Source organism: Oenanthe melanoleuca, chromosome 25, assembly GCF_029582105.1.
Source record: "Oenanthe melanoleuca isolate GR-GAL-2019-014 chromosome 25, OMel1.0, whole genome shotgun sequence".
Classification (NCBI taxonomy): domain Eukaryota; kingdom Metazoa; phylum Chordata; class Aves; order Passeriformes; family Muscicapidae; genus Oenanthe; species Oenanthe melanoleuca.
This window is the reverse complement of record NC_079358.1, coordinates 2,554,421-2,574,213: the sequence shown is the minus strand read 5'-3', so window position 1 is coordinate 2,574,213 and position 19,793 is coordinate 2,554,421. Positions and strand designations below refer to the sequence as shown.

The 19,793-nt window shown below is 44.9% G+C and overlaps 1 protein-coding gene across 1 annotated transcript in view; it reads left to right on the top strand.

The window, feature by feature from the left end:
• Positions 1-13,577, top strand: part of KIRREL1 (kirre like nephrin family adhesion molecule 1) — a 40,088-nt gene extending 26,511 nt beyond the window's left edge. The window contains exons 6-15 of the mRNA XM_056510622.1: positions 1,096-1,201; positions 1,830-1,978; positions 3,128-3,255; positions 4,188-4,314; positions 5,181-5,281; positions 6,100-6,298; positions 7,314-7,421; positions 8,557-8,696; positions 10,080-10,157; positions 12,125-13,577. Of these exons, the coding sequence (XP_056366597.1) occupies positions 1,096-1,201; positions 1,830-1,978; positions 3,128-3,255; positions 4,188-4,314; positions 5,181-5,281; positions 6,100-6,298; positions 7,314-7,421; positions 8,557-8,696; positions 10,080-10,157; positions 12,125-12,553 (1,565 nt within the window). The 3' untranslated portion in view covers positions 12,554-13,577. The remainder of the gene's footprint in view (positions 1-1,095; positions 1,202-1,829; positions 1,979-3,127; positions 3,256-4,187; positions 4,315-5,180; positions 5,282-6,099; positions 6,299-7,313; positions 7,422-8,556; positions 8,697-10,079; positions 10,158-12,124) is intronic.
• Positions 13,578-19,793: the final 6,216 nt, after the last annotated feature.

Below are 19,793 nucleotides of genomic sequence, written 5' to 3'. Positions count from 1 at the left end.
TATGGGGACACGGGACATGGGGACACAGGGGCACGGGGACATGGGACAGGGGACACGGGACAGGGGACATGAGGACACAGGGGACATGGGAACATTGGGGACAGCAGGGACAGTGGGGACACAGGGACATGGTGATGTTGAAGGCATTGGGGATATTGAGGGGATTGGGGACATTGGGGGCGTTGGGGACATTGGGGACCCTGGGGATATTGGGGGACGATTGGGGATATTGGGGACACTGGGGGGGATTGGGGACACTGCGGACACTGGGGGGGATTGGGGGCATTGGGGCACTGGGAACATTGGGGGTATTGGGGAGGAAGAGGATGAGGATGATGATGATGAGGAGGAGGAGGCAGGGCCGGGACTCGCGGCCAACACCGACCCCCGGCGGCGGCTGCGGGAAGGGGCGGCCGCCAGCGCCTGGGGGAGGGGACGGGGGGCGGGACTTGGGGACCGGATCCCATCCCAAATCCCAGGGGCGGGGCCTGGGGTCCCCACAAACACAGGGATGGGATTTGGGGTCCCCACAAGCCCAGGGACCAGATTTGGGGTCCCCACAAACACAGGGATGGGATTTGGGGTCCCCACAAGGACAGGGATGGGATTTGGGGTTCCTACAAGCACAGGAATAGGGGATTACCACACTGGGATGGGATTTGGGGTCCCCACAAGCCCAGGACAGGATTTGGGGTTCCCACAAGCACAGGGATGGGATTTGTGGTCCCTACAAACACAGGGATGGGATTTGGGGTCCCCACAAGGACAGGAATAGGGGATTGCCACACTGGGACGGGATTTGGGGTCCCCACAAACACAGGGATGGGATTTGGGGTCCCCACAAACACTGGGACGGGATTTGGGGTCCCCACAAACACTGGGATGGGATTTGGGGTCCCCACAAGCCCAGGACAGGATTTGGGGTCATTTGGGGTCCCGACAAGCACTGGGATGGGATTTGAGGTCCCCACAAGCCCAGGGACAGGATTTGGGGTCCCCACAAGCCCAGGGCCGGGGCATTCCCCACCCCAGGGCTTTGGGGGCCCCTCAGTGTCCCCCCGTGTCCCCTGACCCGCGGTGGCCCCGTCCCCACAGATCCCCCGACGGTGACTTTGTCCATCCAGCCCCAAACGGTGCAGGAGGGCGAGAGGGTCGTGTTCACCTGCATGGCCACGGCCAACCCCGAGATCAGGGGCTACAGGTGAGCCCCAAAACCCCGGGGTCGGGGTCGGGGTCGGGGTCGGGATTGGGATTGGGATCAGGACCGGGATTGGGATTCAAACCGGGATTTAGGATTGGGGTCAAACGGGATCCCTGAATGTCCGCACCTTGGCTTTCTGTGCCCTCCCCAAAACCCTCCAGAAATGGGGATCAGGATTGGGATTTAGGGTTGGGATTTCGGATGGCGATTGGGATTTCAGGATTGGGATTTATGACTGTGGTCCCACGGTCTCCCTTGGCTCTGTGTCCCCTCCCCACAAGCCCCTGGAAATGGCGATCAGGATTGAGATTTCGGATCAGGATTGTGATTTAGGATTGGGATCTCAGGTTGGGATTTCAGATCAGGATTGGGATTTAGGATTGAGATTTCGGATTGGGATTGGGATTTCGGATGGGGATTGGGATTTAGGATGGGGATTGGGATTTGGGATTTAGGATTGGGGTTTAGGATGGGGATTGGGATTTAGGATTTAGGATTGGGGATTGGGATGGGGATTGGGATTTAGGATTGGGGTTTAGGATGGGGATTGGGATTTAGGATTTAGGATGGGGATTGGGATTTGGGATTTGGGTCTGGGATTTAGCGCCGGTGTCCCCGCGTGTCCCAGGTGGGCCAAAGGGGGGGTGCTGATCGAGGAGGCCAAGGAGAACAGGTACGACACGCAGGTGGATTACACCTTCTTCACCGAGCCCGTGTCCTGCGAGGTGCACAACGACATCGGCAGCACCAACGTCAGCACCCTGGTGGATGTCCACTGTGAGTGACCCCAAAACCCACCCCAAAAACCCCAAATCTCCAGCCCCAAAACCCCAAATCCCCGTCCCCAAAAACCCCAAATCCCCATCTCCAAATCCCCATCCCCAAAACCCACCCCTAAACCCCAAAACCGACCACAAAAGCCCCAAATCCCTGTCTCCAAAAACCCCAAATCCCTGTCTCCAAAAGCCACAAATCCCTAGCCCCAAAACCCCAAAACCGACCCCAAAAACCTCGAATCCCCATCCCCAAAACACCAAATCCCTGTCCCCAAAACCCTCAAATCCCCATCCCCAAAAACCCCAAATCCTCATCCCCAAAACCCCAAATTCCTGTCCTCGAAAACCCCAAATCCCCATCCCCAAAAACCCCAAATCCTCATCCCCAAAACCCCCAAATTTCCATCCCTAAAAGCCCCAAATCCCCATCTCCAAAAACCCCAAATCTCCACCCCCAAAAACTCCAAATCCCCATCCCCAAAACCCCCAAATTTCCATCCCTAAAAGCCCCAAATCCCCATCTCCAAAAACCCCAAATCCCCATCCGCAAAAACCCCAAATCCCCATCCCCAAAAACCCCAAATCCCCACCCCCAAAACCCCAAATCCCCGTCCCCAAAAACCCCAAATCCCCGTCCCCAAAAACCCCAAATCCCCATCCCCAAAAACCCCAAATCCCCACCCCCAAAAACCCCAAATGCCCATCACCAAAACCTCAAATCCCCATCCCCAAAAACCCCAAATCCCCACCCCCAAAAACCCCAAATCCCCATCCCCAAAAACCCCAAATCCCCATCCCCAAAAACCCCAAATCCCCACCCCCAAAAACTCCAAATCCCCATCCCCAAAAACCCCAAATCCCCATCCCCAAAAACCCCAAATCCCCATCCCCAAAAACCCCAAATCCCCACCCCCAAAAACTCCAAATCCCCATCCCCAAAACCCCAAATGCCCATCACCAATACCTCAAATCCCCATCCCCAAAAACCCCAAATCCCCATTCCCAAAAACCCCATCCCCAAAGCTCTCAATCTCCAGCCCCAAAAACCCCAAATCCCCATTCCCAAAAACCCCATCCCCAAAACTCTGAATCTCCAGCCCCAAAACCCCAAATCCCCATCCCCAAAACCCCAAATCCCGTTTCCCCCCAGTCGCCCCCCGGATCGTGGTGGACCCCAAGCCCACGGTGACCGACATCGGCTCCGACGTCACCCTGACCTGTGTGTGGTCGGGGAATCCCCCCCTGACCCTCACCTGGACCAAGAAGGAATCCAACATGGTGGGACTGGGGTTGGGATTGGGATAATTGGGGTTGGGATTCGGATTGGGGTTGGGATTCGGGGTTGGGACTCAGATTCAGATTTGGTTTGGGATTTGGATTGGGTTGGGATTTGGATTTGGGATTTGGGATTCAGATTCAGATTTGGTTTGGGATTTGGATTGGGTTGGGATTTGGTGTTGGGATTTTGGATTCAGATTCAGATTTGGTTTGGGATTTGGACTGGGGTTAGGATTTGGTGTTGGGATTTAGGATTTGGATTTGGGATTGGTTTGGGATTTGGATTCAGATTTGGTTTGGGATTCGGATTCAGGTTTGGTTTGGGATTCGGACTGGGTTTGGGATTTGGTTTGGGATTCAGATTCAGATTGGGTTTGGGATTTGGGTTTGGGATTTGAATTGGTGTTGGGATTCAGATTCATATTGGGGTTGGGATTTGGGGTTGGGATTCGGTGTTTGGACTCAGATTCAGATTGGTTTTGGGTTTGGGATTTGGATTGGTTTTGGGATTCAGATTTAGATTTGGTTTGGGATTCAGACTGGGGTTGGGATTTGGTGTTGGGATTCAGATTCAGATTGGGTTTGGGTTTGGGATTTGGATTTGGTGTTGGGATTCAGATTCAGATTTGGTTTGGGATTCGGACTGGGGTTGGGATTTGGTGTTGGGATTCATATTCATATTGGGTTTGGGATGTGGATTGGGTTGGGATTCGGATTCAGGTTGGGTTTGGGATTTGGGGTTGGGATTTGGGATTCAGATTCAGATTGGGTTTGGGATTTGGGGTTGGGATTTGGGGTTGGGATTCAGATTCAGATTTGGTTTGGGATTGGGACTGGGGTTGGGATTTGGGTCCCTCAGGATCAGGTGTTGCCCTTTGGGGGGGTTTTGGGGTGCCCGGTGTCCCCTCCTGACGCGCCCCTGTCCCACGCAGGTGCTCAGCAACAGCAACCAGCTGTACCTCAAGTCGGTGACGCAGGCGGACGCGGGTCAGTACGTCTGCAAGGCCATCGTGCCGCGCATCGGCGTGGGCGAGAGGGAGGTCACGCTCTTCGTCAACGGTCAGACACCCCAAAAACCCAAAAAAACACCCCCAAAACCCCAAAAAACACCCCAAAAACCACCCCAGAAATCCTCCCAAAAACCCTCAAAAATCCCCCCTAAAATCCCCCCAATAAAAACCCTCAATCACCCCAAAAATCCCCCCCCAAAAAAACCCCCAACAATCCCCCACAAAAATCCCCAAAACCTCACCAAAAATCTTCCGAAAAACCCTCAAAAATCCCCCCCAAAAATCCCAAATCCGCCCCAAAAATCCCCCCCAAAACTTGCCAAAAAAGCTCTATTTTCCCAAAATTCCCATATTTTACCCCATTTTCCCCAATTTTTGCTCCATTTTCCCCCAAATTCCCAATTTCTTCTCCATTCCCCCTAAATTCCCAAATTTTGCTCCATTTTCTCCCAGTTTCCCATATTTTGCCCCATTTTTCTCAAAGTTTACCGTTTTCCCCAAAATTCCCAAATTTTACCCCATTTTCCCAAACTTTGCTCCATTTTCCCATTAAATTCCCGTATTTTGCCCCAAAATTCGCAAATTTTGTTCAGTTTTTCCCAAAATTCCCAGATTTTGTCCCATTTTCCCCAAAATTCCTGAATTTTGTCCCATTTTACCCAAATTTTGCTCCATTTTTCCCAAAATTCCCGAATTTTCTCCCATTTTCCCCAAAATTCCCGAATGTTGCCCCATTTTACCCAAATTTTGCTCCATTTTTCCCAAAATTCCCAATTTTTGCCCCAAATTCCCAAATTTTGCCCCATTTTACCCAAATTTTGCTCCATTTTTCCCAAAATTCCTGAATTTTGCCCCATTTTTTCCAAATTTTGTCCCATTTTTCCCAAAATTCCCGAATTTTGCCCCGTTTCCCAGGCCCGCCAATCATCTCCAGCGAGCCGGTGCAGTACGCGGCGCGCGGCGACCGCGGCAAGGTCGAGTGTTTCATCGGCAGCACGCCGCCGCCCGATCGCATCGTGAGTGCCACAAAGCCCCAAATCCCAGCCCTGGGAAAATTAAAAAAAAAAAAAAAAAAAAAATTTAAATTAGAATTTTAAAATTTTAAATTATTATCATTTTAAATTCTAAATTGGTATAAACGTGCGTTGTTAAAAGTACACATTAATATAAATGTGCATTATAAACATGGGTTATTATGAATATACATTGTACGTTATAGACAGATGTATGTTATTGCAAACATAATGTTAAATAAATATTATAATCAATAGTATAAACATGACATTAAATATATATAAAACATACAAAATATGTAATATAAACATAAATATATGAAAATATAACTATATAAATATATAAATGTGTAAATATAAATATGTAAATATATATAAATATATATAAATGTATATAAATGTATACAAGTGTATAGAAATATACAAAAACATATAAACATATAAATATATTTATATATAAATATATAAATAATAACATAGTTCTTAATATAGAATATTAAGTATACATTATAAATATACATAATTATAAATACACACGATTATAAACACACACTTAAAAATATACATTGATAAAAATATACACTATTAAAAATATACACTAATAAAAACACACATTATTAAAAATATACATTATAAACCCACATTATTACAAATACACACTGCTAAAAATATACATTATAAACCCACATTATTACAAACACATACTATTAAAAATACAATTATAAGCTCACATTAATATAAATATGGATTATCACAAATATACAACATTATAAAAAACGACCCCGCTATTTCCGCCGGCGCTGACCCCGCCCTCCGCGCAGGCGTGGGCGTGGCAGGAGAACGTTCTGGAAGCGGGGACGCTGGAGCGCTACACGGTGGAGAGGAGCAACACGGGCAGCGGCGTGCTGTCCACGCTGACCATCAACAACGTCATGGACGCCGACTTCCAGACGCGCTACAACTGCACGGCCTGGAACAGCTTCGGGCCCGGCACCGCCATCATCCAGCTCGAGGAGAGAGGTGACGGCGCCGGGGGCTCGGGGAGGAGTTTGGGGTGGGGTGGGGTGGGTTGGGTTGGGTTGGGTTGAGTTGAGTTGGATTGAGTTGAGTTGGGTTGGGTTGAGTTGAATTGAGTTGCGTTGGGTTGGATTGGGTTGAGTTGAGTCGGGTTGGGTTGAGTCGGGTTGGGTTGGGTTGAGACGAGTTGAGTCGGGTTGAGTTGAGTTGAGTTGGGTTGAGTTGGGTTGGGTTGAGTTGAATTGGGTTGTGTTGGGTTGGATTGGGTTGAGTTGAGTCGGGTTGGGTTGAGTCGGGTTGGGTTGGGTTGAGACGAGTTGAGTCGGGTTGAGTTGAGTTGAGTTGGGTGAGTTGGGTTGGGTTGAGTTGAATTGGGTTGTGTTGGGTTGGATTGGGTTGAGTCGGGTTGGGTTGGGTTGAGACGAGTTGAGTCGGGTTGAGTTGAGTTGGTTGAGTTGAGTTGAGTTGGATTGAGTTGAGTTGGGTTGAGTTGAATTGGGTTGTGTTGGGTTGGATTGGGTTGAGTTGAGTCAGGTTGGGTTGAGTTGATTTGGGTTGGGTTGGGTTGAGTTGAGTTGAGTCGAGTTGAGTCGGGTTGGGTTGAGTTGGATTGAGTTGAGTTGAGTTGGGTTGTGTTGAGTTGGGTTGGGTTGAGTTGGGTTTGTTGAGTTGAGTTGGGTTGTGTTGAGTTGGGTTGGATTGGGTTGAGTTGGGTTTGTTGGGTTGAGTTGGGTTGCATTGAGTTGAGTTGGGTTGGGTTGAGTTGGGTTGGATTGGGTTGAGTTGGGTCAGGTTGGGTGTTTGTGGGAATTTTTACGGAAATTGTGGCCAGACCTTGGTTCTCCATCCCTGGGAGTGTCTGAGGAATTCCTGGAGATCCCTCGGGATGACCAAGTGGGGATTTGGCACAGCTCGGTCTCGATGACCCTTTCCCAACCCGAATGATTTTGGGATTTTGGGATGAGCGCCGTGGGTGTGGCACTGTCCCTTGTCCCCAACCTGCCCCGTGTCCCTGCAGAGGTCCTGCCCGTGGGCATCATCGCCGGCGCCACCATCGGGGCCAGCATCCTCCTGGTCACCTTCCTGGTGGCGCTCGCCTGCTTCCTGTACCGGCGCCGCAAAGGAAGTGAGTGAGGGCGCGGGGGGACAGGGGGACAGGGGGGGACAGCAGGACACCAAAGGGGACAGGGGGGCACGAGGGGACATGAGGGGACAGGGGGGCACTGGGGGTGGCCTTGTGGTCACTCTGTGGTCGCTCCATGGTCACTCTGTGGTCACTCTGTGGTCACTCAGGGTCACTCCATGACCATCCTGTGGTCACTCCATGGTCACTCTGTGGTCACACTGTGGTCAGTCTGTGGTCACTCTGTGGTCAGTCTGTGGTCAGTCTGTGGTCACTCCGTGGTCACTCTGTGGTCAGTCTGTGGTCACACTGTGGTCAGTCTGTGGTCACTCCATGACCATCCTGTGGTCACTCCATGGTCACTCTGTGGTCACACTGTGGTCAGTCTGTGGTCACTCTGTGGTCACACTGTGGTCACTCAGGGTCACTCCATGACCATCCTGTGGTCACTCCGTGGTCACTCTGTGGTCAGTCTGTGGTCACTCCGTGGTCACTCTGTGGTCAGTCTGTGGTCACACTGTGGTCAGTCTGTGGTCTCTCCATGACCATCCTGTGGTCATTCTGCAGTCTCTCCATGGCCGCTCTATGGTCACTCTGTGATCATTCTGATCACCCCGTGGGCACCCTGTGCTCACCCCATGGTCACCCTGTGGTCATTCTGTGGTCACCCCATGGTCACTCTGTGGTCATTCTGTGGTCATCCCATGGTCACTCCGTGGTCACTTTGTGGTCACTCTGTGGTCAGTTTGTGTTCACTCTGTAGTCACTCCATGGCCACCCCATGGTCACTCCGTGGTCACCCCATGGCCACTCTGTGGTCACCTCGTGGTCACCCTGTGGTCACTCTGTGGTCACTCTGGTCACCTCATGGTCACACCGTGGTCACCCTGTGGTCACTCTGGTCACCCCGTGGTCACTGTGTGGTGACCCTGCAATCACTCTATGGTCACCCTGTGGTCACTCCATGGTCACTCTGCGGTTACCCCTTGGTCACCCTGTGGTCACTCCGTGATCACCTCGTGGTCACTCTGTGGTCACTCTGCAGTCACCCTGTGGTCACTCTGTAGTTACTCTGGTCACCCCATGGTCACCCCGTGGTCACTCTGTGGTCACCCCGTGGTCACTCTGTCCCCCTCAGGCCGCAAGGACGTCACCCTGCGCAAGCTGGACATCAAGGTGGAGACGGTGAACCGGGAGCCGCTGACGCTGCACGGGGACCGCGAGGAGGACACGGCCAGCGTGTCCACGGCCACGCGCGTCATGAAGGCCATCTACTCGGTGAGGGATGGGCTTTGGGGTTTTTCCACCCCAAAACATTCCAGGATTTCCTGTCCTGGTTAATTTGGGATTTTAGGGATAAATCCCAAATCCTCCCCCAGTTATTCCATGGATTTTTTGGGATTTTTTTAGGATTTTTCCATCCCAAATCATTCCAGGATTTCCTGTCCTGGTTAATTTGGGATTTTAGGGATAAATCCCAAATCCTCCCCCAGTTATTCCATGGATTTTTTGGGATTTTTTTAGGATTTTTCCACCCAAACCATTCCAGGATTTCCTATCCCAGTTAATTTGGGATTTTAGGGATAAATCCTCCCGCAGTTATTCCATGGATTTTTTTGGGGATTTTTTAAGGATTTTTCCATCCCAAACCATTCCAGGATTTTCTGTCCCGGTTAATTTGGGATTTTAGGGATAAATCCCAAATCCTCCCCCAGTTATTCCATGGATTTTTTTTGGGATTTTTTAAGGGTTTTTCCACCCAAACCATTCCAGGATTTCCTGTCCCGGTTAATTTGGGATTTTAGGGATAAATCCCAAATCCTCCCCCAGTTATTCCATGGATTTTTTGGGATTTTTTAAGGATTTTTCCACCCAAACCATTCCAGGATTCCCTGTCCTGGTTAATTTGGGATTTTAAGGATAATCCCAGATCCTCCCCCAGTTATTCCATGGATTTTTTGGGATTTTTTTAGGATTTTTCCACCCAAACCATTCCAGGATTTCCTGTCCCGGTTAATTTGGGATTTCAGGGATAAATCCCAAATCCTCCCCCAGTTATTCCATGGATTTTTTGGGATTTTTTTAGGATTTTTCCACCCAAACCATTCCAGGATTTCCTGTCCTGGTTAATTTGGGATTTTAGGGATAAATCCCAAATCCTCCCCCAGTTATTCCATGGATTTTTTTGGGATTTTTTTAGGATTTTTCCACCCAAACCATTCCAGGATTTCCTGTCCCGGTTAATTTGGGATTTTAGGGATAAATCCCAAATCCTCCCCCAGTTATTCCATGGATTTTTTGGGATTTTTTTAGGATTTTTCCACCCAAACCATTCCAGGATTCCCTGTCCCGGTTAATTTGGGATTTTAGGGATAAATCCCAAATCCTCCCCCAGTTATTCCATGGATGTTTTGGGATTTTTTTAGGATTTTTCCATCCCAAACCATTCCAGGATTCCCTGTCCTGGTTAATTTGGGATTTTAAGGATAATCCCAGATCCTCCCCCAGTTATTCCATGGATTTTTTGGGATTTTTTTAGGATTTTTCCATCCCAAATCATTCCAGGATTCCCTGTCCTGATTATTTTGGAATTTTAGGGATAAATCCTGGATCCTGCCCAGGTTGTCCCACAGAAAATTCCATGGATTTTTTTTTCCCCAGTCCTTCAAGGATGACGTGGATTTGAAGCAGGACCTGCGCTGCGACACCATCGACACCCGCGAGGAGTACGAGCTCAAGGTCAGGATTTGGGAATTTTGGGCTGGGAAATGAGGGACAGATCCCAAAATTTTTAATTTTAAAAATTTAAAATCCAGATTTTTCCTCCTGTTTTTACCCCAAAATTTCCCCAAACCCCGCAAACATCCCCAAAATCCCCACCCAAATTGCCCAAAACCTCCTAAAATCCCCCAAAATTCCCATTATTATTACTATTAGTACTATTATTACTATTATTTTTTTTCTCTCCCCCAGGACCCCACCAACAGCTACTACAACCCCAAAATCCACATTATTACTATTACTATTGTTTTTATTACTATTATTATTATAATTATCATTACTATTACTATTATTGTTATTATTAATAATAATATTATCATTATTTTTCCTCCCCCTGGACCCCACTAACGGCTACTACAACCCCAAAATCCACATTATTATTATAATCATCATCATTATCATTACCATTACTATTATTATCATTACTATTACTATTAGCATTTTTTTTTTTTTAAATTTATTTTTTTTCCTCCCCCAGGACACCCCACCAATGGCTACTACAACCCCAAAATTCTCATTATTATTACTACTACTGCTACTATTATTATTATTATTATTATTATTATTACTATTATTATTGTTATTAATAATAATATTATCATTATTTTTCCTCCCCCAGGACCCCACCAACGGCTACTACAACCCCAAAATCCACATTATTATTATTATTATCATTACTATTACTATTATTGCTATTAATAATAATATTATCATTATTTCTCCTCCCCCAGGACCCCACCAACGGCTACTACAACCCCAAAGTCCACATTATTATTATTTTTACTACTATTACTATTATTACTATTATTATTATTATTATTACCATTATTATCATTATTATTATCATTACTATTATTGCTATTAATAATAACAATATTATCATTGTTTTTCTTCCCTCAGGACCCCACCAACGGCTACTACAACCCCAAAATCCCCCTAAAATCCCCAGTATTATTAATATTATTGCTATTACTATTATAACTATAGCTTTAATAATTATTACATTAATTATTACTATTCTAATCATTGTTTTTCCTCCCCCAGGACCCCACCAACGGCTACTACAACCCCAAAATCCACATTATTATTATTACTATTATTATTATTATTATTATTATCATTACTATTACTATTATTGCTATTAATAATAATATTATCATTACTTCTCCTCCCCCAGGACCCCACCAACAGCTACTACAACCCCAAAGTCCACATTATTATTATTTTTATTACTATTACTATTATTACTATTATTATTATCATTACCATTATTATCATTATTATTATCATTACCATTATTGCTATTAATAATAATAACATTATCATTGTTTTTCTTCCCTCAGGACCCCACCAACGGCTACTACAACCCCAAAATCCCCCTAAAATCCCCAGTATTATTAATATTATTGCTATTACTATTATAATTATAACTTTAATAATTATTACATTAATTATTCTAATCATTATTTCTCCTCCCCCAGGACCCCACCAACGGCTACTACAACCCCAAAATCCACATTATTATTATTACTATTATTATTATTATTATCATTACTATTACTATTATTGCTATTAATAATAATATTATCATTATTTCTCCTCCCCCAGGACCCCACCAACGGCTACTACAACCCCAAAGTCCCCATTATTATTATTTTTATTACTATTACTGTTATTACCATTACTATTATTATTACCATTATTATCATTATTATTATCATTACCATTATTGCTATTAATAATAATAATATTATCATTGTTTTTCTTCCCTCAGGACCCCACCAACAGCTACTACAACCCCAAAGTCCACATTATTATTATTTTTATTACTATTATTATTATTATTATCATTATTATCATTATTATTATCATTACTATTATTGCTATTAATAATAACAATATTACCATTGTTTTTCTTCCCTCAGGACCCCACCAACGGCTACTACAACGTCCGCGCCCACGAGGAGCGCCCGGCCTCGCGGCCGGTTCTGTTCCCCGATTTCCGCCCGGTGGCCGTGGCCGCCCCCGCCCGTTTCGACGCGCGGCCGCCGTCGCGGCTGTCGCACTCCAGCGCCTACGCCCAGCTCAGCTCCTACCCCCGGGGCACCCCCGACTTCCCCCCGGAGCCCGGCGCCGCCGCGGCGGGCGACAGCTCCAGCCAGCTGTCCTACGAGAACTTCCCCGGCGCCGCCTTCCCCAACTTCCCCGGTTACCGCCTGGCCTTGGGCAACCTGGAGCGCGGCGCCTACGAGGCGTTCGAGGGCAAGTTCGGCGGCGCCGCCCGCTTCTCCTACGCGTCCCAGCACTCGGACTTGGGCCAGAGGTTCCAGCAGAGGATGCAGACGCACGTTTAGGGCGGGCTGGGATCGCTCAGGGACCTCGCGGGCGTCCCCCTGATATTCAGGGGTTCATCCCTCGCGCCCCTCGAAATCCCAAGTTCCCGACTCGGAGTTCCCGACTTGGAGTTCCCGACTCGGAGTTCCCGACTCAGAGTTCCCAACTCGGAGTTCTGAACTCAGAGTTCCTCCCCGGTTTTCCTGGGTTTTTAATTCTCGGAGGTTTTGTTGGATCCGATGGCGGGGTTGGGTTTTGGTGGGGTTTTCCAAATTGAGAAGGACGCAAAAATCCCCCCCAAAAAATCTCAATCCCAAATCATTATTCCCATTCCATGTGGGTTATGCGCGGCCCCAAATACAGAGGGACACGCAAATCCCATAAAAAATCCCAATCCCAAATCATTCCCATTTCCGTTAGGATTCTGTGTACTCCCAAATCCAGAGGGACACAGAAATCCCAAAAAAGAACCCCAATCCCAAATAATTCCCAAAAAAAGCCCCATTCCAAACCATTCCAATTCCATGAGGGTTCTGTGTACTCCTAAATCCAGAGGGACGCACAAATCCCACAAAAACCCCAATCCCAAACCATTCCCATTTCATGATCCCGTTGGGATCACCAGGAGGGTTCTGTGTGTCCTCAAATCCAGAAGGAGGCACAAATCCCAAAAAAAAACCAAACCCCAAACCATTCCCATTCCATGATCCCGTTGGGATCACCAGGCGGGCTCTGTGTGTCCCCAAATCCAGAAGGAGGCACAAATCCCAAAAAAAAAAAATGACCTCATCCTAAACATTCCCATTCCCCAATCCATCCCCAAATCCAGAGGGATGAGCAAATCCCAAAAAATCCCCAATCCCAAACCTCGCGGGCGTCCCCCTGATATTCAGGGGTTCATCCCTCGCGCACCCCGAAATCCCGAGTTCCCAACTCGGAGTTCCTCCCCGGTTTTCCTGGGTTTTTAATTCTCGGAGGTTCTGTTTGTTCCAATGGCGGGGTTGGGTTTTGGTGGGGTTTTCCGAATTGAGAAGGACACAAAAATCCCCCCAAAAAAATCTCAATCCCAAATAATTCCCAAAAAATGCCCCATTCCAAATCATTCCGATTCCATGAGGGTTCTGTGTACTCCCAAATCCAGAGGGACACAGAAATCCCAAAAAAAAACCCAATCCCAAACCATTCCCATTTCATGATCCCGTTGGGATCACCAGGCGGGCTTTGTGTGTCCCCAAATCCAGAAGGTGGCACAAATCCCGCAAAAAAATGACCTCATCCTAAACATTCCCATTTCCCCAATCCATCCCCAAATCCAGAGGGATGAGCAAATCCCAAAAAATCCCCAATCCCAAACCTCGCGGGCGTCCCCCTGATATTCAGGGGTTCATCCCTCGCGCCCCCTGAAATCCCGAGTTCCCAACTCGGAGTTCTGAACTCAGAGTTCCTCCCCGGTTTTCCTGGGTTTTTAATTCTCGGAGGTTCTGTTTGTTCCAATGGCGGGGTTGGGTTTTGGTGGGGTTTTCCGAATTGAGAAGGACACAAAAATCCCCCCCAAAAAATCTCAATCCCAAATAATTCCCAAAAAAAACCCCATTCCAAATCATTCCGATTCCATGAGGGCTCTGTGTACTCCCAAATCCAGAGGGACACAGAAATCCCAAAAAAAAACCCAATCCCAAACCATTCCCATTTCATGATCCCGTTGGGATCACCAGGCGGGCTCTGTGTGTCCCCAAATCCAGAAGGAGGCACAAATCCCAAAAAAAAAAAAAAAGACCTCATCCTAAACATTCCCATTCCCCAATCCATCCCCAAATCCAGAGGGATGAGCAAATCCCAAAAAATCCCCAATCCCAAACCTCGCGGGCGTCCCCCTGATATTCAGGGGTTCATCCCTCGCGCCCCCTGAAATCCCGAGTTCCCAACTCGGAGTTCCTCCCCCAGTTTTCCTGGGTTTTTAATTCTTGGAAATTCTGTTTGTTTCGATGGTGGGGTTGGGTTTTGGGAATTCAGAAAGACACAAAAATCCCAAAAAATAACCTCGTCCTAAACATTCCCATTCCCCAATCTGTCCACAAATTCAGAGGGATGAGCAAATCCCCCCCAAAAAAATCCCATTCCAAACCATTATTCCCCTTCCATGTTCTGTGTGTTCCCAAATCCAGAGGAACACGGAAATCTCAAAAAAATCCTCATTCCAAACCATTCCCATTCCCCAATCCGTCCTCAAATCCAGAGGGACACACAAATCCAAAATAAAATCGCAATCCCAAATCATTATTCCCATTCCAGGAGGGTTCTGTGTGTTCCCAAATCCAGAGGAACATGGAAATCCCAAAAAAACCCCAATCCCAAATCATTCCCATTTCATGATCCCGTTGGGATCACCAGGAGGGTTCTGTTCCTCCCCAAATCCAGTAGGACGCACAAATCCCAAAAAAAAAATAACCTCATCCTAAACATTCCCATTCCCCAATCCAGAGGGAGGAGCAAATCCCAAAAAAAAAACCCATTCCCAAAAAAAAATCCCATTCCAAACCATTATTCCCATTCCATGAGGGTTTTGTGTGACCCCAAATCCAAAGGGATGCACAAATCCCAAAAAAAACCCCAATCCCAAATCATTCCCAAAACATTTCCCAACCCATTTCCATTCCCTGTGCCTTGATTTTAGGGTCACTCACCCAAAAAAAAACTTTCCCTCATCCCAAAAATCCCCCTGGAGCCGAAATTTGGGAATTTTTGGGATTTCCCCATCTCCATTCCATACGCACATGGGAAAGGATCCCCTGATCCCAAATTCCCAAATTTTGGGGTTTGGGGGGAGCTCCCTCCTCTGAATGTAAATCCAGGTGGGAATTGCCCGAATTCCTGAGAATTTGGGGGAATTTGGGGGAATTTGGGGGAGCTGGGATGAACCAAAATATTGGGATCAGGAATTCCAGGGACTGGGGGAATTGGGGGGATGAATTTTGGAGGGAATTCCCCAAAAAATAATCCCCAAGTTTTTTTTTAATTTGGAGGATGAGTTTTGGAGGGAATTCCTCCCCCAGGAAAAAAAAAAAAAAAACTCCAAGTTTTTTGGGAATTTGAAAGATGAGTTTTGGACAGAATTCCCAGAGAATTCCCAACGTCATTTTAGGACCAGGGAATTTTAGGGATGAATTTTGGAGGGAATTCCCAAAAAAAACAAAAAAAATTCCTTTTGGAATTTGGGGAATGAGTTTTGGAGGGAATTCCCAACTCCATTTTAGGAATTTGGGGGATGAATTTTTGGATTTTTTGGAATTTGGGGAGCTGAGTTTTAGACCGAATTCCCAAAAAAAAAAAAAAAAAAACTGGATTTTTTGGAATTTGGGGGATGAATTTTTGGGGTTTTTGGGGGATGAATTTTTGGGGTTTTTTTGGGAATTTGGGGGATGAATTTTTGGGTTTTTTTGGAATTTGGGGGATAAATTTTGGTCGAATCCCCCCCAAAAAAACCCGGATTTAGGTACGAGACCCCTCCCCAATCCTCAAGGATCTTCCCAAGGATCAGAAATCCCCCAAAATAATTCCCAAAATAATTCCCAAAATCCTCATTCCCAATCCCGGTACGAGCTGTGGGATTTTTTTTTCTCCTTTCTCATTTCTCCCAAAATTACTCAAATACATTTTTTTTTTTTAAATTTAAAAAAATCCCAAAGGTGCCTGATTTCACCCCCAAAAAATTCCAGAGAATTCCGGGAATTCCCGCTCCAGGTGCTGCACCCCAAAAATCCAGAGCAATATCCTACAACAAAAAAAAAAAAAAAAAAAAAGGGGGATCCCCACCCCAGCTTTAAAATTCCAACCCCATTTTGGGGTGGAAATTGGGATTTCCCCCCTTTTTTTTTTTCAATTTTTTAGCACAAGTTGGTTTAGAAACCCTTTCCCCCTTTTTCCTGAAATTCCGCGATTTTTTCCCTTTTCCCCCATTCCCATTTTTTTATTTTAAAAGTCGCGTTTTCCTTTTTTTTTTTAAATATTCTGTACTATATTTTTAGTCTTAAACACGATATATTATATATATTTAATTTTTTTATATATATATATATATATATAAATACAAATGGTTAAAAAAACTAAAGTGGCTCCGGGTTTTCATTAATTCAGGGGTTTGCACAAAAAAAAGAATTTTTGTTGTTTCTTTATGGTTTTTCTGGAATGGAAGGAGGGAGGGAAAAATATTTTCATTTTCCATCCCTGGAGGAGTTTTGGTGACAACAATTTCTAGGGAAAAAAAAAAAAATTAAAAAAAAATAATTAATTTATTCCAGGGATTTATCTGATTTATTCCTGAGTTTATCCACATTTATTCCTGAGTTTATCCACATTGATTCCCCAGGAATTTTCACAAATCCTTTGCTTTATCCTTTCTTGTTTCTTTACATAAAAATGATTTTAATCCCAAAATTTAATCAGGATTCCCTCAAAAAAATCCGGAATTTGGCTTTTAGGCCGCAAAATTCCCTATTTTATTATATTTTTTTCCCCCTGCTGGAATTTCACTTTCCAGCCCTTCCCTCCTCCAGCCTGGTGATAAAACACAATAAATTAATTAATAAAGTTGGAATTTTTAAATTTAAATTTAAAAGCTGCTGGGAGAAGAAAAGAAGAAATCGAGGGGGGGGGGTTTCCCAGATTTTTTTTTTTTAATAAAAAAAATATAAAATTGGGACCCAACGCGCCTCACGCACGGCTCTTCCCACAGGGGCAGCGCTGTTAGCCCGAGGGTGGATTTCATCCCAAGGTGGAATTCCCAAATTTCTGAGGTGAATTCCCCAATTTCTGAGGCGAATCCTCGGGATTTTTTCCCCCTCACAAACTCCGCCACGACGGGGCCTGGTCGTGCCCTCAGCGCGGCCGGGCGGGCTCTGAGGGCCGCGCCCTCCAGCGGCTGCATTTATAACCTCGGGAAACCCCCGAGATCTCGCGAGATTTGCCGGCCCGCTCGGGAATCCCGCGAGATCTCGCGAGATTTGCAGGTCAGCCATATTGCAGCGGGCGCAGTTTGTGTATGACGTCATCATTGTGCGACCTGGGGGATTTTTGGGGGGTCCAGGAGGTTTTGGGGAGCCCAAAAAAAACCCCAAAGTGCCTCATTTGTCCCATTTTTGATCCTTTTTTTCTGTGGTCTCAAAGGGGGAGCAGCCCCGGGCTCCTGGGGGGACTTTGAGGGTCCCCCCCAAAAATTTTTGGGGATTTGGGGTCCTGGATTTGGGGTTCCCTTCTCTGAATTTGGATCCTATTTCACTGGGTTTGAGTCTCCGTGTATAAATTTGGCTCCCCATCCCTAAATTTGGATCTTCATCCGAAAATCTGGGACCCCAGGCTAAAATTTGGGTCCCTCATTGCCTAAATTTGGGGTTCCCATCCTAAAATTTGGGGTTCCCATCCTAAAATTTGGGGTTCCCATCCCTAAATTTGGATCCTCATCGTAAAATTTGGGACCCCATGCAGAAATTTGGGGTTCCCATCCCTGAATTTGAGGTTCCCTTCTCTGGATTTGGGATTCCCATCCTAAAATTTGGGGAACCCATTCATAAATTTGGGTCCTCATCCTAAAATTTGGGACCCCATGTGGAAATTTGGGGTTCCCATCCCTAAATTCGGGATTAAATCTCAACATCCCAAGGACTTTCCAAATAAAACCCCAGGAATTCCAGGAATTCTCTTTTCCAGGTGTTTTATTGGTTTTTGGGGGTTTTTTGGGGTTTTTTTGGGGTTTTTTCCATAATCCCAATATCCCAGAACCCCAAAAATCCCAAAAATCCCAAAAAAAGGAAAAAAAAAAAAAAAAAACCCAACTCCAATTCATCCTCTCCAGGATAACCTCCCATCACACCCCTAAAATACATAAATAAAATAAAATAAAATAAAATAAAATAAAATAAAATAAAATAAAATAAAATAAAATAAAATAAAATAAAATAAAATAAAATAAAATAAAATAAAATAAAATAAAATAAAATAAAATAAAATAAAATAAAAAATAAATAAATCCCAGGAATTCCAGGATTTTTTTTTCTGATTTTTTTTTTGTTTGTTTGTTTGTTTTCCACGAATCCCAAAATCCCCAAACCTCAAAATCTCTGGAATTCCAGGAATTCTCTTTTCCCAGGTTTGGTTTTTTTTTCCCCCCAAAATCCCAAAATCCATCTCATCCTCTCCGGGATACCTCCCATCCTACTCCTAAAAAATAAATAAAAATATAAATACATAAATAAAAATATAAATAAATAAATAAATAAATTTTAAAATAAATAAATAAATTTTAAAATAGATAAATAGATAAATAAATTTTAAAGTCAATAAATAAATAAATAGATAAATAAATAAATAAATAAATAATCCCAAAAATTCACTTTTCCAGGTTTTTTTTTTTTTTTTTTTCCCCAAAATCTCGAATCCCACAACCCCCAGATCTCCAAAATCTCTGGAATTCCGGGAATTCTCTTTTTGGTTTTTTTTTTTTCCCAAAATCCCAAAATCCATCTCATCCTCTCCGGGATACCTCCCATCACACTCCTAAAAAAATAAATAAAAATATAAATAATAAATAAAATATAAATAAATAGTAAATAAATAAATAAATAAATAAATAAATAAATAAATAAAAATTAAAATAAAATAAAATAAAATAAATAAATAAATTTTAACATAAATAAATAAATAAATCCCAAGAATTCTCTTTTCCAGGTTTCCTCCCATCACACTCCTAAAAAAAAAAAAAAAATAAAAAAAATAAAAATAAATAAATAAATAAATAAATAAATAAATAAAATAGATAAATAGATAAATAAATAAATGAATAAATACTTCCCAGGAATCCCAAAAATTCTCTTTTCCCGATTTTTTTTTTTTCCCCCCAAAATCTCGAATCCCACAAACCCCCAGATCCCCAAAATCTCTGAAATTCCAGGAATTCCCTTTTTTTTTTTCCCCCAAATCCCGCACCGCGCTCATCCCCTCCGGTCCACCCCGTAAACAAACCCCAGGAATTCCATTTTTTTTCCCATTTTTCCCATTTTTTCCCGTTTTTTTCCCATTTTTCCCGTCCCCGCTCCCGCTCCCTCCGCAGATCCGGGCACTGCTCGGGCGCGGCGCCATCGCTGCTCCATCCCCGCCTCTCCCCGACCCTTCTCCCACAATTTTCTTTTTTTTTATTAAAAACCCCCAAATTTTTTAAATCCCAAATTCCCATTTTCCCCCCGCGATGTTCCCGCTCCTCCTTCCTCC